At 43.9% G+C, this 26,471-nt stretch overlaps 1 protein-coding gene across 1 annotated transcript; it reads left to right on the top strand.

The window, feature by feature from the left end:
* The first annotated feature begins 960 nt into the window (after positions 1–960).
* Positions 961–21,936, top strand: gabra6b (gamma-aminobutyric acid type A receptor subunit alpha6b). Its single transcript, XM_037468501.2, has 10 exons — positions 961–1,172; positions 1,305–1,429; positions 1,822–1,889; positions 2,894–3,114; positions 3,704–3,786; positions 4,136–4,279; positions 4,535–4,687; positions 7,566–7,846; positions 15,178–15,431; positions 18,993–21,936. The coding sequence occupies exons 1-10, from the start codon at positions 1,084–1,086 to the stop codon at positions 19,003–19,005; spliced, it is 1,431 nt and encodes a 476-aa protein (XP_037324398.2). The 5' UTR covers positions 961–1,083; the 3' UTR covers positions 19,006–21,936.
* The last annotated feature ends 4,535 nt before the right edge of the window (positions 21,937–26,471 follow it).

The raw sequence follows: 26,471 nt of genomic DNA, 5'->3' as shown, positions 1-26,471 counted from the left end.
AATGCTGTGGAGGATAAATCTATGCTTTCCTATTGACCAATTGGGACACACTTTAGTGAAGATATTTGATGGAGATGGAGCATCAGGAAACAATGTTTGATTTCTGTTTTTGTGATGTTTGTCAGGGAAAGTTAAGGCTCGCAGTCTATAAATCCGAATGTTATGAATCCCTGTCACATGAATCCCTCCCAAAAGCTCCCAGGTTCACGCCCCCTTTTGCAAGGCATGATCATTGTGACCTTTGACATAATCAATTGATGGTTGTGCACACTGCCGAGTGAGAGATCAACGTTACTGGGTCAATGTGAAAACAATGCCATTTTCTTGAATTTTGTTTTTGCAACAGAAATATAAACTCATGTCTGCGTCGTGGGAATAGCTTTGTGTGTGTGTGTGTGTGCGTGCGTGTGTGCGTGCGTGCGGCTTCCCCTCGCTCTCCGTCTATGGATAGTGCGAGTTTGAAGTTGCACTAAATGCATCTACCACCTACTCCACTCAACCACTATATGAATCACAGGTCACCGTGCTGTATCTCTAGTAGCAATTTGGCATCTTTCCAGAGCCAAGCCTCGCACGCGCACATACCCATGAGCACGCGCGCACACGACACGCGCAGACACACAAAGAAGAAGCCAGCCGCAAAATGATGTAAAATGTAAAAATGATTCTGCACTCAAAAGGTCACCGTTGTACTGTCCATTGATCCGATAGTATCAGTGCACTTCTCCTGGCAGCCTCTTTTTTTATTCCCTCCATCGCCTCCACTCAACATCCTTATTTAATGAATAAATAACCGTCATCATGTCCATCAAACAGACGCATGTTTTTAAATATCTAAGTTGCTTTTGGGAGCGGAGGGAGTCTTGTAAAGAGTATTTATAAGAGCTCCGTTAATGCCCCCCGTCCTTCCTCTTCACTCTCTCAAAAACTCTTCAGGTTTTGTCTAACTGAGCGATTCCGAGGCGGGCGCAACCGCACTGGAGGGGAAGTCAAGTCGTGCCAGACTGGCGCGATATCCTCGCACGGTTCGCAACTCAAAGAGGAGCCGACGCGCAGTTTCATCATGCTTTTAAATGATGGGAGATGCTGATTTTAAAAGTTGACCCGGGATTTCTAGTTGTGAGGTGTTTGCGAGGGATGGCTTTCCTTTTAACTTGCTTATGTCTGTCTTGGTGAGTATGGCAACTCTTCTCTCCTGCGTGTTGTTCCGACTTTTACGCGCGGGCATGCCGTGCACCGCGGGTTTATGTGCATGTAAGATACTCTGTTTAGAATTAGGTCTCATTCGTGCGTGTCTACTTTAGTTACAGTGTAAGCGGCGTTTGGGGAAATCAGAACGGCGATACCGGCATCTATTTGGACAACATCACGCGCATATTGGATAGATTACTGGATGGCTATGACAACAGGCTGCGACCTGGATTTGGAGGTATGCTAATGACCGTGACATGCTCTCCTTTATTCGATATTGTCTGGTACATTATTGGATCATGTGTTTTTTCTCAGAAGATAAAGTTTTACTCCAGTAGCTGTGTGTGTGTGTGTGTGTGTGTGTGTGCGCGCGCGCGCATTTTGTTTGTCCAGTATTTGTGATGTAAAAAGGTTCGATTTGACAGTTTAATCTCTTACGTATGACAACATACAACTGACAACTGCAAATCAGCTCAACTCAATTGCATGCTCCTTTTGGATTGCCAGTGTTTTGTGTTCATTGAATTTATAGCTTATTTTTTTCTCTGTGTTCAGAAAAAACAAAAAAAGTCTCCACCAAATATGTTGTTTTTGTCTGCATCAAAGCAACTACTTATCCTCCTGCTGTAGGTCCAGTTACAGAGGTCAAAACTGACATCTTTGTCACCAGCTTTGGACCAGTTTCAGATGTTGAGATGGTACGTAAAACCACGCTGAAGCCTGACACACTGATGGAGGATGCACAGGCTGATTCACTGATACACATGCATCAGTTCCAAAGTCAGCCGAAATGTGTGAATGAATATGTACAGTTTTCCCCGTATCTCTGTGAATATAGCATCTCGTCATGGCTCGCCCAGCCTTCATTATTCCAGCATTTGGGCAGGACGTCATTAGTGCAGCTTAGGATTTTAATCTGGTTGACAATCCTCCCGTCAGGGAGGGAGAGAGAGAGAGAGAGAGAGAGAGAGGGAGGGAGGGAGAGAGAGATGTGCCTGATGTTGGGACGAGATAGGTTTTCTTTATGTGTCATGAGATAGGCTGAGCGCCGTCGGTCTGGAGTATAGTGCTTTAGCTCTCACTAGATCTAAAGCCCACTTGCTCTGCCATGTGATAGGCTAGTAGCATCTCTAGAAAGACGCATGTCGGCCGTCCATTTGATCCCAAGTCATCACCGACTGGCTGCAGATAGATTAAATCCTATCAGTGTTCCATGATTGCATCATCAAATAAACCACAAATGCACTGGATTTCTATTAATGGGAGATAATATGATCAAACATATATGTTACAAACTATGTGGGTTGTTTTTTTTTGTTGCGCTGAAGGAATTTAATGTGTCGGATCATTCAAAATCATCAATTTCGAGTCTGTATGCTTGGAGTTATCTAAAACTCCCACTCCCAAACAACAAAAGGTGAATGTCTTGATAGTAAAATATTTTAAATAAAAAAAACATTTTGCTCTATTAGCAATGGCAGCAATAGAATAATGGGCCAGACACAGAAAATCAAAGGTCTACATCAATGGTCCATCGACAAAAAAAATGTCTCACAAACCCATCTGCCGTTCTCTCCGTGGGGAAGTGGACATAGTAGCACCAGCAGTGGGACCGCTAGTAGTAGTAGTAGTAGGAGTAGTAGTAGTAGTAGTAGCTGTGGCTGTAAATCAATCGTTAACCCACATTCTAACGTCCATCCAGGAATACACGATGGACGTCTTCTTTCGCCAGACCTGGATCGACGACAGGCTGAAATTCGAGGGCCCTATTGAGATCCTGCGGCTCAACAACCTGATGGTCAGCAAGATCTGGACGCCGGACACCTTTTTCCGGAATGGCAAGAGGTCGATCTCTCACAACATGACCACCCCCAACAAGCTGTTCCGCATCATGCAGAACGGAACTATCCTCTACACCATGAGGTAAGAGTGCCGGACGGTGAGCTCTCTCCGAGCCAAGCCAGGACCGGAATAGAGCGCGAGCCTGGAAGGCAAATCAAACAAACAAGCATCCAAGAATATGCACGGACATCAAAAAGAAAAACGTAGAGTGCCATTCCAAAAAAAAAAAACTAGATGTGTGCCATCTGATATTGAAAACAAGCTTGGAAAGCAAACTCAAACAAACATGACTCCGGCTGCGTTCCAATGTAGCATAAAAAACAATAATCCCTCCAAATTACTGACGGCACAAATTTAGATTATTTAAATGGATCAACTTTACTTTAAATACTCACTGAATAAGTTCAGTGATCTTTTTTTTTAATCTCTTTTTTATTTTATTTGATCCAAACCAATAAACCTGTGTTTTTATATTTCCTCGCAAAAGGCTCAGTTAAATTCTTTGACATTTCTATTTTATTCATGTTTTCTTCAGCCTTTGCACTGCATCGCACCATAATTACAGGTTTCAGAAGTTGCTTTACAGGCAACACTGTATCAAATATATATATATATATATATATATATAAATACATAAAACCCTCGTTTCAATTCTTCTCTCTTCTGACAGATTAACCATAAATGCGGAGTGTCCCATGCGACTGATGAACTTCCCCATGGACGGCCATGCCTGTCCGCTCAAGTTCGGGAGTTGTGAGTTAGTTTTTGTCTTTTGTCCTCAAGTAACTGATCTCAAGTGCGTAGAGTCAAAACATGTCAGTTTGACTCGTCTCAACTACCTTCGGGATAAAACTGTCCTGACGACCCTCGTTGTATTAAACTGTTTGTTTTTCAGTCCTGGTTGTTTTATTTCATTCTCTTGCTTTATCGATGTTAGTTATTGCTGTTTCATTTCTAATGTTTGGAATAATCACCTCTGCTTTTGTAGCCAGAAACCAAACATATTGTTCTCTTTGCCAGGTAACCCTTTCAGAGTGATGAAAAAAATGAAATCTTCAGATGACAGACGGTTTGATCGAACGCTGTCACCCTTCCTCTGCAGATGCTTACCCCATGAGCGAAATAGTGTACACATGGAAGAAAGGCCCCCAGTCCTCAGTGGAGGTGCCACAGGAATCGTCCAGCCTGTTGCAGTACCACCTCATTGGTCTGACGGTGTCCAGCGAGAGACTCAAGTCCAACACAGGTGAGGAGAGCTTGTGCTTTGCAACCTCCAGCATGTGATTGTACTCACATAAAAAACCCTTCAGGTAACTAACGTATTCTCAGCTAGTGACATGTCTGACATGTTTTGGAATCTCTAGGGTAGGTATCCTGTATTATACATTACCAGATATTTTACATAGTTATATGTGTTAACTATAACTACAAATGTTGTGTTGATGAATCGGGGATTGGACACTGACAGCAATACAATTGCCTTTGGCGTTTACTCTCTTAGGTGAATACGTCATCATGACGGTCCACTTCCACCTGCAAAGGAAAATGGGCTTCTTCCTGATTCAGACGTATATTCCTTGCATCATGACCGTCATTCTGGCCCAAGTCTCTTTCTGGATTAATAAAGAATCCGTTCCAGCGAGGACGGTGTTTGGTAAGATTTCTTTGAAATTACTCGAACGCCAAACAAATTCCAGTTAAAGTTTTAAAGTCCATTTTCAAAGGAAAGGGGAAATAAATGTAGATATAAATGACAGTGGAAGTAGACGAATATTGTTGCTCATTCTTTTCCTGTTTTGTCATTTTTGGATTGAGATTGCAATACTATGATTTGCTCACTTTTTTCTAAGGAGTATAGTGTTTTCTAAAATGTAAATCCCCTCCCCCATGCTGTGCCTCTTATGGATCCTCCAGTGTACCGTTCCAACCTTTCTTCATTATCTCCATTCCTCTGCTCCACTGTGGTGGAGCTGAATTAATTGGGAATAAATATCCCTTTTTAAAAAAAAAGAATTGGTCATGCCGGGCATTGAGAGAGAGAGAGAGAGAGAGAGAGAGAGAGAGAGAGAGAGAGAGGATGTTTACTCGGCCCGCTCCCGAAGCACTCACAGGTTTTCCACTTGGTCACGTTAGATCACGCTACAGTTGCCACCGAGCTCTCGCCCTCCGGAGCACAGAGACACACTGAAGAGAGAACGAGACTGAAAGAAATGAGAGGCAAAGAGACAGGGACAAAGTAAGCGCACAATCACCGACAAAGTGTGCAACATTCCACTCCCTTTTTTAATCATTTTACCCCTTTTTTAATTTTTCGTGGGTCTGTCATTTTGTGCTTGTTTTGGCGAGCGAGACGCGGCGCTTTAACAAGCACGGACGCTTTTTCAGAGGATGGATCCCAACCATTGGTGTTGGCATGAAAGTCTGCTGCGAGTCCTTAACCTCTCTCTCCTTCTGCGAGGAAAAAATAAGGAGCAAAAAAAAACAATTTGTTCTCTGGATTTGTTAGAAAGGATCTTTAGGCCAACCGAGGGTAACGCTGGCTGGTTTTGTAGAGGTTGTTTACCAAAGATCCACTTATTGGCTATTCACAGATCCAAACTTTGTCTTGAAATTCTGATAAACTTTGTAACTTGAATTTAAGCGCCTTCCTTTAAAGGCCTTTAGGGACGACGAGTCTCTCTCGCTCTCTCTGGTTTATCAAAAAAAGCCATTATCTGATTAAGATCCTTCCCGCTCCCAGTGGTGCGTGTGTGACGGAACATGCTGTTTGCATGTGCTCCACCCTGACGGAACGTCAACTCATCGTACGTCCAAAGCCCCTCTGAGAGCGGAACGTCCCTCGAGCGCAGGTCGTCTCACAGACTTCATTGAGTGCGGCCTGATTTGTGCCTTGCTTTTTTTTCTCATTTTTTTTTCACGTGAAGGCACACAAATGCCCCCAGCGTTTTATTTCTATACCGTCTTTATACTTTGTCCCCCTCCCTCCTACTCCTACTCCTTTCCACCCGTAACCCTAAAGGCCTTCTTCCCATGCCCACCCCCCCCCCCCCTCCCTCCCTCCCTCCCTCCCTTTGCAGTCATTCAACTTGTGCTTCAGCATGAGACACTCGCCGTTGGCTGAGCTATTGGAGGAGGTTGTATTTGAGAACTGTTCGAGAAGTGTTGTGTCGAACGTGCTTTTGAGACATTAAGAGGTGCATTAAAATCCACATAAGTTCCCACCGCTGCACATTTACACACAAGCACGTTTGCTAAAAGCCCGGGCCCCTTTTCTCTGCTTCCTTTAGCTGGATGAGAAGGAGTTCGAAATGTACTTTGCTAATGGGCCATTGAAAGAGGGGTTCAATGTCAGCATCTTTGCACTTAATGGGGTTAGAATCCGGGCCAAGATGCAGGAGAATCTCTTTTCTAGTGATTAAGAGTTGTTTTTGTAGGTGTTTTTTGGTAGTTTTCCTTTTGTGTTCATTTCAATCCATCGTGTGTTAATAGATTTTTCGTTATTGAATAGTGCTCCAAGGATCTTTGGGGCCTGAGTAACAGCCAGAAGTTTAAAAGAACTCAAAAAAACAAAACAATGTTGCTTATCATTTGATTCATCATTTATTTTCTCTATCTGACCCGTCGCTTCAGTTGTGAGGTGCTGCTTATTAGCAGGTAAACACATATGAGTCAAGGCTTTGTGTGTGGGGGGGGGGTCATTGGATTACTGGCTACTGAATGGATTTCTTTGAGAATGTTGACAGATTTTTGGGTTTTGTTTTGTCGTGCCGGGGCACAGGTCGTTCTGTTTGTGGACGGATTATCTCCAGCTGAAGTGACTTTTTGGCAAAGCTGCTTGAGCCTGACATCGTTGGTTGAATAAGGATTCTTCTTGATTAATACACTATTGGGAAAATTGAAATAAACATAAACCACGTTATTCAAACCTTCCATTTGTTTGATATTGGGTTGTGGATGCCGAGCTCTATAACTGGCACTAATACAGTACAATATCGTTTCATACTTGTATATTTGATTTCACAAACTGGGTCTTCAGGAAAATCCTGAAATCTTAGTGGTGATAGCTTTTCAAACCGTGTGTTAATGGTTCATTGTGGTTCATGTTAAGGTGCTTTGGCTCTAATCTATCCTGAAACAACAGAGGATTCAGCTGCTATTATCTCGGCCGTGCTGAAGTGATCACAAAGGTTGTTTTCCAAAGACCAAAATGGCTTTTTTCCCCCAAAAATGCTGCGAATGGTTTGTCACTTGCAGTCCTGATATGATCTATTGATTTTAGGTAAACCACTTGGCTATAGCGTACACAACTTGTGTGTTGATGTGTCCGTCCCAACAGAGGTGATTGCAATGGTGTCTCATAATCAGGCGTCTTGATTGCCAGAAATTAAAAAAATAAAAGCGCCATACACACATTTTTTATCGTTCTTGACACTTGAAAATTAAAGCAAAATATCAGAAACATGTATTCCTAAGCCAGCATTCTGCCTCACTGTACTCCAAAACAGTGCACTCATTACCCGTGTCTCCTCCAGGTATCACCACTGTCCTGACCATGACCACGCTCAGCATCAGCGCCCGCCACTCCCTCCCCAAGGTTTCCTACGCCACGGCCATGGACTGGTTCATCGCCGTCTGCTTTGCCTTCGTTTTCTCCGCCCTGATCGAGTTCGCGGCCGTCAACTACTTCTCCACCCTGCAGGCCAACCGGGAGCTGAAGAAAGCGGCCGCCTTGAAGGCGGCGCAGGAGGCGGTGGCGGCTGCGCAGCCGGCGGCGGCGGCGGCGCCCGCGGGGATCGACGGGGACGTTTCCTCGGTGAGAAACACTCGCTGCGTTTGCGTGCATCCACTGATGGGTCCGTGGCTCGACTTCACGCCTGTGTGAATGGGAAGGAGACTAACGGGATGGCAGAGTATGCTGATGTTGAAATGCAGATGTTAAAATCCATTCCCTGGTGTCATTTTCACATCATTACATCAAGTGTCATTTAGTGAGACGCTTTTATCCGACGTGCAATAAGTGCACTTTCACCATAGGGATACAAACTCAAGAACAAGAAGCATAAAGAAAGTGAAATTTTCTCTAATAAGCAGAGTTACAACTTGTCACATTATATAAAGTATAATTCGCAGGTGTTTTTAGTCGAGGTACAGTCTGATGATTTTATCAGGAGTGTGGGACGGGCAAATAAAAGTAGTGATAAAGTGGGCTGAATTGTTTAGTCAGATCGCATCGGCCGATCCACGAGAGAGATTTAGTCAGGGAGTGAGTTTTGATCTTTTTATTTTTATTATTTTTTAATGTCAGTAGATATTGGCCGGCCGTGTTTCATCCTGTCTGGGGATGAAGACTATAAATATATTACCAGACGTGTGAGTTTAACGTTAGGTGCATCAAATGAAAGTTGGTCAAAATCAAGTCCTTTATCCGTTAGGGTCGTTTCCATTCTTAATATTGGGATTCAACGCTTGAATGGAACACTACGTTTGAATCGTATGCTTCGTTGAACTTATTAAGAAGATGATTTCACTTTTTGTTCCTGTTTTATGAATCTAGATTACACGCAGAGGTGGGATTAATGGTGATGTGTAGAGACCTTACAAATTGCTCAGAGTTTCTGTGATAAATGATGATCAGAGTTGATGCTGCACTCCCAGGAAATGAAAAGGGCTTCACTTGGCCTCATTACATGCCTCTACCTCTCTTCAGCCAACCACTCCGCTGGCTCCACCGCACTTCTGGATTTTTTATCACACATCTAAATTGCTAAATAACACAATTCGTCACTTGGCTTTTAGCTGAAAGTGCTTAGAGTTTGCTGTTGAAATGTCAGTACTCCTTTTGAGATACTTTCTCCTGTATTGGACTAAGGACATGTAGTTTGTTTATGTAATGTTTAAGAACAACTTTTAGAGACATTTTTTAAAACTACAAGTCCAATTTTAGCAACGTTATCTAATACTTCTATACTTATCTATGATGTGCTTTTACTCTTAGTTAGTTGGTGATGCACCTGCAGAAAAGGTTTATTTCAGCATCAGCTGCCGCTTTGCACAACAAAATTCTTTGATCCAAATTGACCAGGCCCATTTTTTGGATTGAATATGGATTAGTCAGATCCTTCAGGTAAACCGTGAATATATTTGTGTACATTTTTGGAAATTGTTGCACCAGCTAAAAGCATTTACGGTTCGCTGTGTAACCACCGCTACACACAACTTTCCACCAACAACGTGCTCATGAAATATTCTGCCGGTTGGACCGACTTATGACTCAGCCATCGGGTGTGATTTCCGCGGTTGGGTTCTGTCCTTTTGGGGCGAGACGCAAACCCAAATGAGGGAAGCTAATGCCAGTGTAGCCTGCGGTACTGAGTATTCGATTCTATTCTGGATTCTGGCATGAATCGCTACCATCGCTCTATACGTCTGGTTTTCCTCGTGCCTTTTGTTTTTTTTTCTGGTTCTTAGTTGTTGTCTCTTGATAAACATGCCTCTATTTCTCCTCCTGCCCGTCTGTTCGCCTCTCCCTCGATCTAAATTCATTCTCAGATCTTTGCGTTTATACGACGCAACAATCTAATTGCTCTCCTCTTTTTTACCGATTCAAACTGGCTTCGTTAGCCACCGCATGTCAACAAAGCTGTGTGGCAAAGGCACATCAAATTAAAAGTGGATTGAGAAAAACAAAGCAATTATGGACATAATACAAACGGGTGAAATGATGTGGACAGTGATCGTTAAAGAATATGATCCGTTTAATTGCGCTTGGACATTTGTCTTTGTGTGAGGCGGTGGTTACAGTCACTGGCCTCTGATGGCCTCCATCATTTCACACATCGTTTGTGCAACCTTTTGCAGTCATTCCACCAGTTGAGCGTGTTTGCTGAGGGATTTGATTTGTTTCATCCCCTCCATTGTGGGTTGCCCTCTTCTCTCGTTTCATCGCAGTGAAGAGAGGCTTGATTCTGACTGATTTAGATGGATTATTATACTTTTATATCAGTCATGTAGAATTTCTACTTCTTGACTTGCTCTCAAGTTCTTTCTGGGAAGGCACACTCTACTGTGTACGCTTTTTTTTCTTTCTTTTTTTAATCCTCTGCTCCGTCCCCAACCAAGTCATACACTCCGGCCTCCATCTAATCCACAGTCATCCTTCTTTCCTCCACAAAAACTGCACCAACACATGTAACATTATCCCTCCTCTCCAGCCGCCTGTGGTGCACTTCATTTGAACCCTCTCTCTCATCCTGTTACATCTCTTGGCCATCGCTCCTGAGCCTTTTTTTTTTTTTTGAGCGTTCGCTTTTCCCCTGATTGTGTAGGGCGGATACACGCACACACCACAATGACCACTTTATCCACGCTTGTCCTCACAGCCCCTCACATGGACGCAAACCCCTCACACAGGCCTCTGAATGTGCAGCAATTCATGCCCCCCCCCCCCCCCCACGACCTCCGGCCGATTCAACCGTCCCATCTCTATGATGTCCTGTCCATCCATCCATCCATCTATGGCGGATCCATCATCAATCCGCCCCTCTGTGCCAGTCCTCTAACCGGGGCGATGCCCACAGAGTGACACGGGGAGACAGCCAGTGGCTCCGTGAACGATGTCGCTGCAGATTACGTAAGGGACGCAGATTAAGGGAATATCCAGCAGATCACTGCAGGCTCACATGAAGGAGGGCAGCAAGTAGAGGAGGAGGGGAGGGGGCGGGGGGGGGGGGGGGGGGGGCTGAGAAAGCTTGCCCAGTCGGTTTTCTGCGGGCGCAAGATGGAGAGATGGATGTGAGGGACCAACGGGGTTGTTTTTTGTGTTGAGTGTGTGTGCGTGCGTGTGCGTGTGTGTGAGAGAGAGAGAGAGAGATACACCGAGAGGAGGAGAGAGTGGGAGGGATGCATCACGGAAAAAATGACTGCTTTCAACAAATATGTAGGAGGAAATACTCTTCAATACACAGAGAAAAGGGAAAGGAACACAATGGTGCGCCACTGGGGACAGAAATAGCCACCCAACGGCCACGCTTTGGAATGTACTACCTGTGACGAGTGTCAGGTGATGCCACCAGAGGAAAGGACACCTCAGAGCAACCAGATGGATCTTTCATTTAAATGAGCTTGATGCACCAATGTAAACACAAAGGGAAAAGGGTACGGCATGCATCTCCAGTGGCTCGTGGGAGTAGGCGGTGCAGCGTGTGGTGCAGGAAATAAACAGAAAATAAATTTAAAAAAACGTTGGTGGGAGAGAATTGCGGCGAGGGAGAGAAAGCAGGGCGCTTTATTTATAGGCACGTCCCGATTGCACCGGGGACAGGTTCGACTTGCATGCATTTGTCACAGCGTCCCCGATTAATTGGTCCTGAGAGTCGTCGGCTTTCAAAGCTCCGGGATACAGGTTTTTGCCGCCAGATGTGCCGCACCCACAGCCACCTGTGGAGGTGTTCTGTTCTGTGATCAGTGGGACCGTTTAAAGAGAGCCGTTTAATGGTTGATGGCGCGACCCGCGCGGTGTGCGGCTTCCGTGCGCTACTCGTTGGCCCTTTTGGACCTCAGCTCATTCACGTGAATAAGAGGTGGAAAAACATTCATCAAAAACTTGCGCCCGTGGATAAAAAGCTCCACCGGGTATATTTAGAAGTTTAATCTTTTATTTATATGTTAGTCGGGGGTTATTAGTGATGCAATATATGGATGGTAGGGTTTGCTCAGCAAAGGCAAAGGAGTGGAGCGGTGAAATATTGGATTTAGATGTTAGTTTCGCTCTGAATGGAGAGAAAGCATCATTGTAATATTTGACTTTTCCTCCAGGCCTTGTGTAAGGGAGACTGCAAATAGCGTTATGTCATCACACTTTTAGAGTGCTGTTTTTATAGTTTCCCTTTCGGGCGAGCCACTGGAAGCCAGTGGGGGTAATATTATACCAGGGTTCACATTTGAACGTGAACATGTATGACTAAGAGGAACAGGAGTTGTTAGTTTTCCACACTTCATGTTCGGAATGCAGGGTGGTGTTTAGAGAATCTTGTGAAAGGGGGTAACCTCAAATTTGTATTTAATACTAATGATTAGAAAATCGCTCCCTTTTCATTGCTCATCCTGCTGGTGCAGTAACGCATAAGGAATAGCATAATTAAACAGAAAAATCATTCATACAACAGTCTTAGAACATTGTATTGTTAATTCCAACTGATGTACAGTTTTATTCTGTATCCTTTCTAAAAAATAAACAACCACAGTAGCGTAAAGATGATGTATTTACTATATGTAGCCACCGCTTGCTACCTCCTTTAAATACATTGACATACACATCCTCCATCATCCTTAAGGCCATATACAGACACTTAGATGAGCCCGTGTGCTTTATCTCCCAAACCATGTCGGTAGCGCGTAGTAACCTTATTTCACAAACTCTCCTCCACACACAATAATAAAACTCACTTACGTGTAGCTCCCACTCACGCAAACCGATACCCACACCCGGACAAGCATCCGTACATCCATCAGTCAATGCCCATCCTTGCTGTGTGAAAGTGGTTCTGCAAAGGGAAGAGGAGATGTTCCCTCTGGGATTGGACCAGGAAGAAGCCTTGTTGTTATTGTAAATAAAACAGCTACATGGAAGCATAACAGTTGCTGATAATAATAATAGTAACTGAGTTGTAGTAGTTCCTCCCCTAGTTCCCTCACTAAAAAAATAACGGACATTCATACTAAATTCCTGAGAAGGTAAATGTGCAAGTGGGCAGTCATTCAGCAGCAGGAGGTATACATTACTCACCCGTTCAGTATAGGGGCAAACGTTGTAATTGAGTGATGAGTAAGCCCCCTCCCGCAGCCCCTCCCCAGTGTCTCAGTGTCCCAGTTACTGGGGTTCTACGAATCCCGATGCATTGTTTTCCATCCCTTCTTTTCAAATGGCCCCAATGCATTCAAAGTCTTGCTGGTGTCAACAGTGAAGTGCTGATGAACACACGTACTTCATCCCTTAAAGAAACCTTCTCGAGCTAATGAAGCTTGGAGATCGTAGCGTTTCCTTAACTTCCTTCTCTTTGTCCTTTTGTAGTCAACCCTCAGTAAATCATATATTAATAAATAATAAAAAAATAATTCTGTTTTATGGGTACCATGAACTGAGAGAGGATGGTTATTTGAGATTATTTCTTGGTATAATATTTAGTCGAGCTATACACCATTACATCATCCTCTAATCATAGATCAAGACTGACGTTGTGAAGATGACAAAGTAATACTAATAATTTAATAATTAAATATAAAATCATTTTAAAATTCTAAATTTATTTTTTGGTTAAATCAAGGCATTTGCTAATATTGTAAGTTTTGGGATATCAATAACTTTGAGTTCTGTAGTTAAATGTTGAGATTAGCCAAGACGGGTTTTTGGAAGATTCCCCCCCCCCAGCCAGAGGATTGGAATAGATTGAGAGTTTCTCAACCTGTAGAGGAGCGTGTAATCCTGTAGCCTCACAAATCCAGCCTAAATCTCACAAGTTACATTTTTGCTCTAAAACTATAGTCTGGAGAAAATAAAGACCATGCACTGTGACCAGAATGAGCTCCACCGTCTAAAGGGGACGAGTCAGTGCCCTATATGAACTTCAGTTTATTCATTATTCTTTTAACTTTAATGTTTTATTTGACAAACACAACCCTGTGCTTGGTTAACGGAGCCACACGTTGTACTGAACTGGCAATAATGGACTCTTTTATGAGGCTAGTCTCTGGTGTGCATGTGGAAGATATGGGTGCTCCAGATATCGGTCCCGTAAGACTTCATGATTATCAAAGGGAATTATTCACCGGAATCCTACGTGTCTTTAGGGACGGCTTCCATTTTGACAAAAAAATACACAGAGAATTGTTCCTCTACGGCTCAACTAGAGAGAGAGAGAGAAAGAGAGAAAGTCGGCAGAATTAAAACGTGTTTTTTGATTGTTTCACAAAGTTCCCAAGGAGCAGACAAAAACATTCACACCTCGTCCCAAGCCGCAGCCCGAGGGACGCTTCCTCCTGCGGCGGTCCATTCTCCCCGTGCGCGCTGACCCGTGAGAGGCCCGCGAGGCCCGTGAGGCCCGTGAGCCTCGGTACACCGAGCGCCGGGACAAATGTGCACAATTTGACCCGGGGATGAGAACGGGCTGCACATCCTGCTTATTGGCCCGGGGCTGTACTCCCACGTGGAGTCAAAATATATCTTAACATTACACCTTCCAATCATTATAAGATTGTTGTTGTTTTTTTTATATGTCACACTATGCACATCTGCACTATAACTTTAACGGTCCCGTCTTACGTGATTCATCAAGAATCGATGTTTCTATCTCACCTTGACGTAGTAGTTTATAGAATTTCAATTTTTTTCCTTTTAGAAATAAAAAATGGTTCCCTCCCTTTCAGTGTGTCTCTCCCAGCCGCTACAGTCAGCACAAAGGTCCTTGACCCATTTCCAAGATGCATCCTCCCGTTCGATCCGCACACGTCCTGGAGCTGATTTACAACTGCTGGAGCAGGGTCCCGTGTGCTGAGATCACACTGGTTTACTGAAAGCTGATGAGCCATACCACTGTGTCTCTATATATATATATATATATATATATATATATATATATATATATATATACAAAACAGCAAACAGTTATGTTTAGATACAGAAGATAGATACAGTTATGTTTGCTTCCCATAACTGTATCTATCTTCATGGAGCGGGTTGATGGAAATCAAATCAAATGGAAAACAGGAGAGCATCGATTTCCTTTGTTGAGCTTAATTGCTCGTGGAACTCATTGGTTTCCGAAACAGTTTTTGCAAACATACACATTTCCCACATGCAATAATCACCTGAAAGATGTGCAGACATGGCGCTGACGTCGGGATCATTTTTTCTTTTTTAATGTCTTTAATGTGTTGATATAAATTCCATTCCATCGTTTTAAACACACTCTCATCCATAGTATCAATATTTTAGAACCTTCCACATGATGACTTGATGAATGTGGAAAGCGCACAGCCCTTGTTTGATCAATAATGCCCCTCATATCATTATCATGCACAATTCTCTTCATTGTCCGTTTCCCCCGATTCCAACTGAGCGCATTTGTCCTTTGGCGTCTCTCCGAGCAGGAGGCCAGCAGCGTGCTGAAGAAGAGGATGAACTCCGCCTCGCTGTTCGACCGCCCTGCCAAAACGTTTCCCAACCCACCTGTCAACGCGCAAGCCTTCCTGCAGCAGGGTTCGGCCGTGCCGGACAACAACGTCCTGACGGGCACCAGCATCATCGACAAATACTCCCGCATCCTTTTCCCGCTCTCGTTTGGCGCCTTCAACCTGGTTTACTGGATCGTCTATCTCACCAAGGACACCATGGAGATGTCCAGGTGCGTAGAGGAGATTTCATGCCTCATACAACATGCGCACAAGTTCTGTACATGAGTGTCTATTAATAATGTCGGTTTGATACCATTATCACTATATTACATGTGAGAATCTTTAATACCTTACTTAAACCTGTCGGTTATTTCATAATGAATTGAAACCAACCGTAAAAAATATGGATTGTGTGAAAAAAAGAGACGTGACCACAGAGAGGGAGGCGTGCAGTAAGTTATCAGTGTGTATATGATGTTGCACTTCGTACAGTTGGTCTAAAACAGCCACATGACACACTGTATATTAGATTGCAAATTGATTCTATTACGTTTGGGAGCACAACAAGCCATATTTAAACAAACACCAAATGGTTCAGTGCACAGAGTTGTGTTTTTCATGTATGTCTTATTTCACGCTTTCGGCTCTCAGCGGAGTGGAACGGGCGGTCAAAGGCTCGATGTACACATGGGTTTTAGTTGACAACTGCAACACGAGACCAGCGGGCCGCAGCAGCAGGCCGTTTGTGGGTCAATGCTGACTGTGCAGTGCCAATAGGTGTAGGTGTCTGCTCTCCTCACACAGGGAACTATAGTCTTAAGGATTGCAAGAAAAGCCTATTTGGCCTCAAGGGGCCAGTTGCTTGCCATAGATTACACTATTATTCTGGCATACCCCTATTGGACGTTTTAGAAAGTGATTACAAAGAGCTTTCAGACCGTAGTGGCCGCTTTCCTCCTGCTGCCAAACCCTTTTGAAACATCACGTGTGTGATACCTGGTAGCGCAGCTCCCGTCGTCGCCATGGCAAACTGTAAATGCTCATGTGGTGTCTTTTGGTTTCAGGTGATAAAACTGAGACACACGTATGTTGCCAAACAATGTGTCCGTCAAACAGGTGAAAGCCCTCGTTGGTCTTTTGATGACAACGAGATACGTATGCTGCTCGCACATGAGCGCTGATGGTGGAGCCGGGTAGAAGGAGACGGCTTTTTTGCATCGGTGTGTTTGTTCGCCACTGGGATTTGTGCCAAGCCCAAACGCTGCAGACAGACGCGTGTTTTTAGCTCCTTTCCTTCCTTGCCTTGCTCTCTCTTCTAAATAAAAAAAAGGCTCTGAGCCTTGAACCGGTACGAGTCAAATGACGTGACGGCGTTGGGGTGGTTCTGCGTGACTGACCCTCTCTGTGGCGCCGTCTCGACGGTTTCTCTTAACTGATGGGGCCTTCAAACGAGGAAAGCAGACCCCGAACAAAGTGTAAATAACTTGCATTTTGGTTACACCGTTCGCACCATGAAAATGAAGATCTTCAACATGGAAATAACCACAAGACCGGTGACTGCCGCTGTGAAAATGAAAAGCTTTCCTCCCTGAATCACGGCCCGCCGTACGATGCTTCGCGCTTCCATGATTAACACTTTACATTTCGTAGCTATTTCTATCCGGTACCACCCACACGAGCAAACCCTCGGTTCTCAGTCAGATCCGCGCATCACATCAATTAAATGCAAGCGGGCCGTCCCTTTTTCTCCCCAGGTAGATAAATATATACGGCGTCGTTTGACCCCCGCTTACGGCCCCTCCCGCAAAGATGAGCTGTAGCAGAAGACAAGACTCTCTGTAAGTGTGCGCGCAGGTGTACGTGTGCTTGCTTGTGTGTGTGTGTGCGTGCGTGTGCGCGCGCGCTTTTGTGAGGATCCACGGGGACGAGTGTGTAAATGTGCCTACCGACTGGAGGCTATTTGAATGAATAGCAGCATTCAGGGCAAGACATGAAGGAAACCAATTTGATGAAAACACTTCCTTCCATCAAGGGCCACAGCTGGTCGGCTGGCTGGCTGCAGACTGGCTGGCTGACTGGTTTCTCCGAGTGGGCACAGCGGGCGTGAAAAAAACCACTTCCCCATTTTTGGTCGTAAATCAAAAAAAAAAAATACTAAACGCTGTTTTTTCGACTCGGCTCCCTTTTTTTTCTTTTTTTTTTCTTCGACTGCAAGTCAGTAGCCGTAAATGTGTTGCGATGATCATTCAACTGTCGGCCACTCAGACGAGGAGTGAGGGAGACCAATAAAAGCGGCCTGTGCCGATCTATCATGTTTCGCGAGGAAATTGCTTCATCCACCCCTGTCACTTAGTTTGACTGTTTGCACAATTTCTCACAGTTTCCTGTGCTTACATGGACCTGTGTGTGTGTGTGTGTGTGTGTGTAAACATTGATAATTTCTACCATCACTTCCACTCCAATGCTTCTTCTATTCCTCACTATCTCTGCGTCACCCTTTTTTTCAAACACCCTCCCTCCCTCTCTCTCTCTCTCTCTCTCTCTCTCTCTCTCTCTCTGCTCCCCCCCCCCCTTTCTCTCTCCATCCCGCGGGGAAGTGCCTGTTCCGTGCTTCCTCTTTTGATAAAGCAGCATGAGCAGAGATGGTGCCCTTCCATCTCATCCGCGCGGCATCCTTCATCCAGGTATCGCGTCTCCGTAGGACTCTGCAAATGTGTCCGTGCGTCTACTTTACCCAGCGCACCGATGCGTAGTGGCCATCGTAAGCCAAGCCGCAGGGCAGGGCGGCGTCGTCTGGGGAGACATGGGCCCATCACGAAAAAAGGTTAAAAGTTCAGCAGTGCGCGTGTGTCACAGATCCGATGACTTGCCGGTGTACGCCGGTGTACTGATCGCTCTTTTTTTAATTGATAGCAAATATAATTATGAGATTTCACTTACTAATAAAGCTTGGTCCTGGTTAAAAGTACCTAGTGTTCAAATAATATAATCAACAATATAGTTATCTAGTAAAGGTGGAATCCTTGGAGCCAACGTTATTTCCAGCAACGTGCAGACGGCAGCTTCCATTCACAACCCTTAACAAAGCAGACTAAGAATATATAACATAAATCATACACCATACGTACACTATTGAGCCGGGCTACGCCATCAGTTACTCACGACTCCACTCGCAAACGACACATTTTCTCACAGGCAAAGTGTTTCAAAAATGTTTTCATTTGCAAACGAATGTTTATTTATCAGCGTTTTAGTCCCACGTTTGGCCTTAGTGGTTCTTCCATCCTGGTGCCTGGTGCTGAAGAAAAGTTCTTCGGCTGAAAGTGTTTTCTCGGCGCTGTCAAAAAGTCTCTCCTGCCTCAGCGCATCGGGCGTAGGATGTGGAGGTGTGAACTAACTGGCAGGGGTTTCTAGGCGAGCTTCACAAGGTCTTTGTGAACAACATTGGCAGCGAGGGGACGGAATGAATTCAAATTTAAAAAATCAGCCTTCGAACCGATGCCAAGCTTCTGGGTGAAACTGATCTGGAGCAGGTGGTTACATCAGAGCCGCGTGCGCCGCGCAGGGCAGATGTGGACTCGTGCGAGAGCGAGTAGGTGTCTTGAGGAGGTGTATGCATTTTTCTGTATGATTAAGTATGATCAAACGTCAAAGTCAAAGAGAGAAACCCACCACGATGCCACTGTTTCTCCTCTGGTCTTGATTCGGTTTTTATTGACAGACACACGCTCTGCAGGAGCAATTCTTTCCACTAATCCCGCCTCTTTTTTCCTCTCCTTTCTGTCTCACAGGGATCCCGTGTAAGCCGATGGCTCGTCTTCCTGGACACACTCCGTACACATATACAGACACACAACCGATAGGTGACAGACACTGTTTTAAGCCGCCTGGGTGCATTGTATTTCTTTTTAAGAACTCCCTTGGAAAGCGAGTGTTTTAAGAGCAGATGTACCAACTTTAACCTGGGAGCTTCAGAGCCTGTGGGCACCGGGCTCTGGAATCATCTCAAACAGGTAGTGCAGCATCTCTCTGTGTGTCCCTCAGTTCTTTTATTTATTCCCCTCCCCCATTTTTTTGGATGGGGCAAGATGCAGTGGCTAAGCAAGCTGGGCTGCAGAACCAGAGGCACTACTTATTTTTGTTTGTATAGCTGTAAGCCCGCAACACGCATGCAGTTCCACACGTAGTGATTTTGCATGTTGTTTTTAAAAATACGCGTCTTTCTATGATGCTTAGAACACATTGATGGGAATGACCCAACCCGCTGAATGCAATGAACCCCCCCAGCTCTTCTTTTTTACTCTTTTTTTTCTTTCCCTACAACCACTCATTTTGAATACATTGGCTTAATTTCCCTCCACTGGTGGAGGACAGGTGGCGTCAGAGGAAATCTTCAAAGGGGGTTTTCATGGACACATGGGTCTGGTTATTAACTGTCACGTGCATGTGTTGATGGAGAAATGTGCATGTATAAAATCAAACTGAAAATAGCTCCTTGGTTTCCATTAAATAGAAACGCAGTGACAGACGAGCATCATGAAAATACAAAGCTCAAATCTGTGATCGATCTAGAATTAGAAAGACACGGTACCACGGAACAAGTGAGGAATACACGCAAAACTTTTTCATTTCATGTAAGAGAGTCATTTTTACAGCAACTGAATGACATAAAAGACGCCCAAAAGCCACCGAAGCACCAATTCATGAAGCAGCCTTTGTCATCCTTCCCCAGAGAAGATTAGGTCATTTTTACGCAATAACTGTAATCATGTTTCTTTTGTGTTGTCAATACTTATTGGAGCTGTTTTAATTAGAGTTAAAGGATTCCTACACTGGTTGCCAATTATCTTTTGAGACAACGGCATTGGCTTCTTTTGAAAAAAAAATAGACACCTAATACCAACACATTTTCAGAAATAGTCCACTCGTGTGGATTTGCATATTTCTGTGCAGAGCTTCTAATTAAGTACAGATTGTGTGACATACATAAACCATGCGGTGTCTAAATATAAACTTATTGGTGACTGCTTCCTCGCGACATCCATCATCCGGTGAGGACGTTCTCATTAAAGGTGTCCCTTATTAACACGGCACCCTTTGAAATGGAATCAAACGGCAAACAATACATGTGGTTGTTTACTGGGGGTCGGATCCTAAAGAAAAATCAAACTCGCACATAATGTTAAAATTAGGAGGAAAAATTTGCATGTTTTCAAAATAAATGTTGTTCATGCTGAGGGACATATGTTTTCACCAAAAGTCGATGTTACATCTTGTTTGTAGTTTGGAAAGGAACTCGTCATTCGCTCTTATTCATGTGTATTTCCTGAGAGCCCTTTTTGAATGGAATGGTAGAGCTCACTTCAACAATACTGATTAATAAATAATGCATTATTGAACCATTCCTCATGCACATAAAATATTTAGATTGAACGGCAGAAAAATGCAACATTGATTCGGGTTTGGATCCATTGCTCGATACCGTATTCTGAAGCCTTTCATGAAACGGGTCAATCATCAAGTTATTGGACAATCACTCCAATGGGCAATGGTTTTTAATCATTGCTTTTATCCAATATCCATGAAATACCGCAAAAACGTAAAAAGGCAAAACGTTTGACAACACCATGGCGATCAAAGGATTTCTTCATTCTAAGGACAGTTGTTGCATGTTTTCATTTTCATTTGCACCACTGAGGACGAAGGAAACAGTAGTAGTTATAAGACCGTATGGATGTGCATGGACGTGTGCTCCCATGACAGAGTGAGCTCCTCTTTTGCAAGCGACACACACGGATCTGACCTCCTGACCCCAGCCTAGCTGCTCGCCCACGTGGCGCCGCCGCCAGAACCGCACTTGCATGACCTCTGCCCCCTGTTGTGTGCTTGTTAGGATCGCTGAATGTAGAAGGTTTTGAGCTCCATAGGATATAGAATTGTATTGCTATGGCGACAGAGGCCATGGACCGTCCTCGTCCCGTTTCACAGGCTTTATTGATTGTTTCATTTAGTCAGTTAATCTCTTCCTTTTTTTTCTTCTTTTTTTAAATTACATAGGAATGCCTACAAATTGTGCACACAATTCAGAAGACGATGAATGCTCTACATTATTATTTGTACCTGTATATTTTGTGAATATGATTACGTTTCGATGTAGGCGCCTGTATCTCACTGTACGACCCCCGCTTGAAGATCACATGCACCGCATTCACATTTGTTCTGGTTTGAAGGACAAGACTCCAAACTTTTCTTCGTTTCCCACGTTTTCTCCTTGTACACATTCCTCTCCATTAGTTGTCATCAGGGAGGCTTGTTTTTGCATTCGGTTCGTTTGTCCCCTGTGAATAGATGGACACCCCCCCCCCCACACACACACACACTTACTTTTCCCCCATGATTGTATAATACTATGTTCAATAAAGCCAGATTATGTTTATAAATATTAAAAATGAAAATGAATTATGTGAACTTCATATGTGAATGTCACTGTACGAAATGTGAGTCCTTTAGCTCAAAGAGAATCCCAGAAATGATGCAACATGACATGAGAAACCTGTTTTTAATCACATTGATGTAAATGAGTCACAATGTCTTCTTCTCTGAATGCATTACACTAAGTTAAGTTCATTACATTTCATGACACTGTAAGCCCACACACACAGAAACCATCATTTATCAAGATACAAACATACATGCATGAAGTACATATTCCAAATGATAAAACAAGTCAACCAATGTTTGTTTGTTATGGGGTTATTTTCACTTAATCCACTTTATTCCACACATCAATTCATGCATTGAGCCCTAAAGTAAAGTGAGCTACTAACTTCATCAGATAATAACATAGAGTGCCCCCCCCCCCCCTCCAGCCACACTCTCATCATACTCTGCTTTGCTTCTATTCTTCTAAACTAAGAGCAGCCAGCAGGAATAACCACAGTCCCGAATAAAAGGTAGTTGCATCATCAAAGTTCCCGTGCCATTTGGATGCAAACACATGTGCATGTCTTTGGTCACCAGAGCCAATCACGAAAGGGTAGAGTGCCACCTATTGGTGCACAACCTGAATCCTCTTTCCTCCTCCTCCTCCTCCTCCTCCTCACCACCCATCAGCGCTCCCTCCTCCCACTGGCGCTCAACTCCTACACACTGACTCACCATATGTTCTTTAAACAGGCAGTTTGACTACACGCACACGCGTATAGGCTGATATGTAGAAAGGTTGTGTGTGTGTGTGTGTGTGTGTGTGTGTGCACATATGTAACGTTGCAGAGAGATCTTCATGCGGGCCTAAATATGAGCAGAAAAACAGCACACCGATTAATTCATGACAACAACTTACAGACATTAACAACTCTGCAATAATTAAAGTAAAGTTACACAGCTGAATACTGTAACTAACCTTGTTCGTTTTATTTTTGGTTTTGAATAATGGATCTCAAAGCATCAACTTTGTAACTGTTTAAAAGTTCTCTGAATTTTTCTTTGACATAAATGATAAAAGACACGCAAATAACCCCATTTTATATTCAGACCTATCCCAATCTATCGATTACGTAACACCTCTAAAATATGTGTGTCTTTAATTCAATTGAAATTCAAGTGAAATGTTGATGCTCAATTGAAGGCCACACTGAGACTGAGCAGCCAGTGACGTGCGTTAATCACGTCAAACCTTTGCACATTATTAGCTTTGGCAAACAATTCTCAGGCTGTGAAAGACCCCAAAGTCCCCCACCAGGTGATTCACAGTGAGTCCGATTTGTTTTGTGCGATCCTAGAAACGCGATGACACGCGGAAGTGAGCATCGCCACCGGGAGGATGTGAAAGGAAGGCGCCTTGTTGTGCTGACCTTTGACTGGTGTGAAACACACCTGGACGCACTCACACACACACACACACACACACACACACACACACACATGAACAAACCCTGACACACTGACAGCGGAGTGATGGAGGGCGGCTGGGCCAAAGTGTCTCCTCCACTGTGAACAGTTTCCAAAGCGCTGTCAGCGGGCGCCGTATTAAACGCGTCGGATTCGCTCAGACGCCAGGCTGTCGGATTCATCGACTTTCCACGCCGTCGACCCCGGGGGGAGAAGAAGATAGAAGGGACAGAAGACCGGAGACGGAGAAGAGGTGAGAGGACGGCCAGCAGCAACCAGGTGGAGCGGACCAGGTGGAGAAAGACGCATTAAGGTAGAAAGACGGGTAGGATGTTTGGATAAATAGATACATTAGGAAAAAGGGTGGGGGGGGGGGGGCACAGGCAGAACACCAGCTCTCCTGTGCCTGACATGCCAAGCTGTTGCTGGAGGGGTGGGGGGGGGGGGGGGGATGCGACGGTGTAAAGGAGCCAATAACCCGGAACGCTGCGTGTTACACAGATGGGGAACAGACTCGGTCTCTCTCGCTGTGTTTATCCCTCGTGTGAATGAGCCACGCAAACACCCGACGGCCTGAAACTCAATCCAATTCAACTCCGTGGACCCCCCTGTTTCTCTGAGGCATAGCGTGTGCTTTCCTCCACACGGATCGGAATTACTATTGACTGTTTTGTGGCAGTAGATTACGTTCCTGTTTGTAATGCAGGTAGAGTGTGATGACAGCATGATTAATGTCATCTATTTTACCTGTTAAACGTCCTGCTCATACAACAGCCTTCTGCTCAATGTGAGTATAGGAATTTAGCCTGAAATAACATGAGGAAAAAAAACTACTGTTTATATTTTTTGTAGGAGGATTGAATTTTTATTTTTAATAAACTACAGTTATGGTAAAAACCTCCTTATTACATATAGTTGATTGGAAAATTGAAATATTTGAATCAAATAAACATTTGATTCATTTCAAATATTTGTGTGTTATTTCTCCATCATGACGCAACTAACCTCCTCTGATAGTCAGCTGTAGTGGAAACATTGCGACACTCCACCCGGTAGGGTAAGCCCACTCACGTGATTGACCTACATCCACACTAATAAGTCTGCTACGTCATGGTAGGGTACGTGTACACGGGCCCAGTCTCATTCCGTGAAAATATATTCCTGGTTAATTTGATGAGGAACATCCTGTTCTGATTAGACCTGCACACAGGGGCCGGTTTAAAAATAACCCCAGAATCAGTGACGAGCGACCTCCTTCCATGTACTACAGCACGCCGCACGCTTTTTGGAACAGAAACACCACGAGGGGCAGATGAGGAGCTCCAATTAATATTTTGCTGTCAAATCAAAAGGTTTGTATTGACGGCATTTGTCCTTTTTTTCCCATTGGAAATGATTGGCAAACACATTGGATTTTAATCTGATCAATTTGTTGAATTTTGTTGAAAAAATGTCAACTACAATTCGATCATAACCTTTGGACTTTATAAAAAATTTAGAAAAAAAAAGACCATGGAGATTGAAACCATCAGTTCTGAATGCCAGAAAGCGTCTTTCTGTTCTGTTTATTTGACAATGATGTCTGAATCGGGATCTATATTTGGACTCCAACCAAAAGTGGACACAGTCGGAACTACAAGCAGAGCAACGGTCATCACCACGTGGCCACTAACTTAAACATAAACCTGCAATTAGTTCATTTTTTGGAAGAAACTGGCTTGACACAGACCAGTTTCTTCGATATGCTGTTGCTACACCATGTAGAGTCTACATGGTGTAGCAACAGCATATCGTTGAAACGGCTCGAGTTACCATAGCAACCAAGTTGTTCTTATTCCCAAAAAAGGGTCATCCGGAGCTTGTGGAGAAGATGGCACGGTACCAACGACTGGGTGTCCCACGCCGGGGGGTGAAAGGTCACCTCTCAGCTTCTGCACCAGGCTTTTGCTCATCCTCAACAAACTACTCCGTACACATCTGATTCTTTAATTTGTGGTGGCAACATCCTAAGATGTATTCCCCCGGCAGACCTGTTTGCACCATCTACACAAACACCTTTTGCACCTCACGCTGAAGTGCCTTTCACCAGGTGAGAAAGGTCTTCACTTGTTTGGTTTTGTGTTTGCAAATGCAAAGCATCTGCTGCTGTGTTGATCCTAGACTATGTACATTGGACACAATGACATCATTGTGAAACACCTCACCTCTTTTCTTTTCATAGTCTTTCAAAGTTATGACCAAATCCAAGGGATAAAATGCAGTGAATTGAGCCCGAAACACTAGATCCTGTGAAACAATAATAATTGTCTAAAATATAGTCATGATCCGGGTGAATAATTGATATGGATATTTCTGCATTTGCTCACACAATGACTTTTGTGCAGGTTTGGGAAATATGCTGTGCGGCCATTGATCAACGGTAGGTCACTTTGACTTCACACGATATAATGAAAAGTGGAAATACATAAGAGTCCACAGAGGGGTGGGAGTATGACACAGATGGGTCAGACAAACACAGCTTATGTCATCACTTCCACACAAATGATCATTCATTCTAATCATTCTAACCTTATATGCAGATACTTCTCTAGCCTAATCCTAACAAATCATTTCACAATATTAACCCTCCGTCATTTTCCACTTCAAGTGGATTCAATTATTTTCTTTTTCCCCTAATAATGCCAGTGTAGTGAATGATGATCAATAAAAGTATTCAATGACTTAATCATCGTAATTTATCTTTGCAATGATTTTTTTGGCATCAGTCAAATGGCTGATTTGTATTGAATCATGATTGAGAAAGCATAGTCTAACCCCTAACACTGCAGCGTGGGCATAATACTTTCATTGTGAGGATTACAGCAGAGGAGGAGAGAGAGAGAGAGAGAGAGAGAGAGAAGAGGGTGATGGGAAAAGCCGATCACTATACGTACAGAGGAACCAGTGCTGTTAAGCAGCTTGGTGTGACCTCAGCATCTAGATTATATTGCAGATATGCACTACTGTGGACGCACTCTGCCATTAATCCAGATAAGGTGGAGCCAGAGAAGAGCTGATGGCCCGTGTGTAATGTGTCCCAATCTAAACCCATTATCGTGGTTTGCATGTATTTTGTTATTTGTCTGTTTGAAATAGATACATACATGTCAACGTGCATGGCGTGAGGAAGAAATAATACTAGTAGACACACACACACATCCTCTTACCTGCAGAGCACTATAAACAGCTATATAAACTATTCATACCCTCCTTAACTATATTACGGCACCATCATTTATGCATTAAATCAACAGAGCTTTCAGGCTTCATGCACTTAGGAAGGGAAACTATCTTTATCGGCAGGAAAAGCTGCGTTCTTGGCAGCGGGCGCCTCATTAAAA

The sequence above is a fragment of the Pungitius pungitius genome, chromosome 16, assembly GCF_949316345.1.
Source record: "Pungitius pungitius chromosome 16, fPunPun2.1, whole genome shotgun sequence".
Taxonomy (NCBI): domain Eukaryota; kingdom Metazoa; phylum Chordata; class Actinopteri; order Perciformes; family Gasterosteidae; genus Pungitius; species Pungitius pungitius.
Note: the sequence above shows the minus strand (reverse complement) of the source record. Positions and strands in the feature narration are given on the sequence as shown.

Coding starts and splice junctions, on each gene's coding strand:
- gabra6b (XM_037468501.2), top strand. CDS start 1,084: ATGCTGATTTTAAAAGTTGACCCGGGATTTCTAGTTGTGAGGTGTTTG. Junction 1,173..1,304: donor ACTTGCTTATGTCTGTCTTG/GTGAGTATGGCA, acceptor TGTCTACTTTAG/TTACAGTGTAAGCGGCGTTT. Junction 4,280..4,534: donor GAGACTCAAGTCCAACACAG/GTGAGGAGAGCT, acceptor TTACTCTCTTAG/GTGAATACGTCATCATGACG.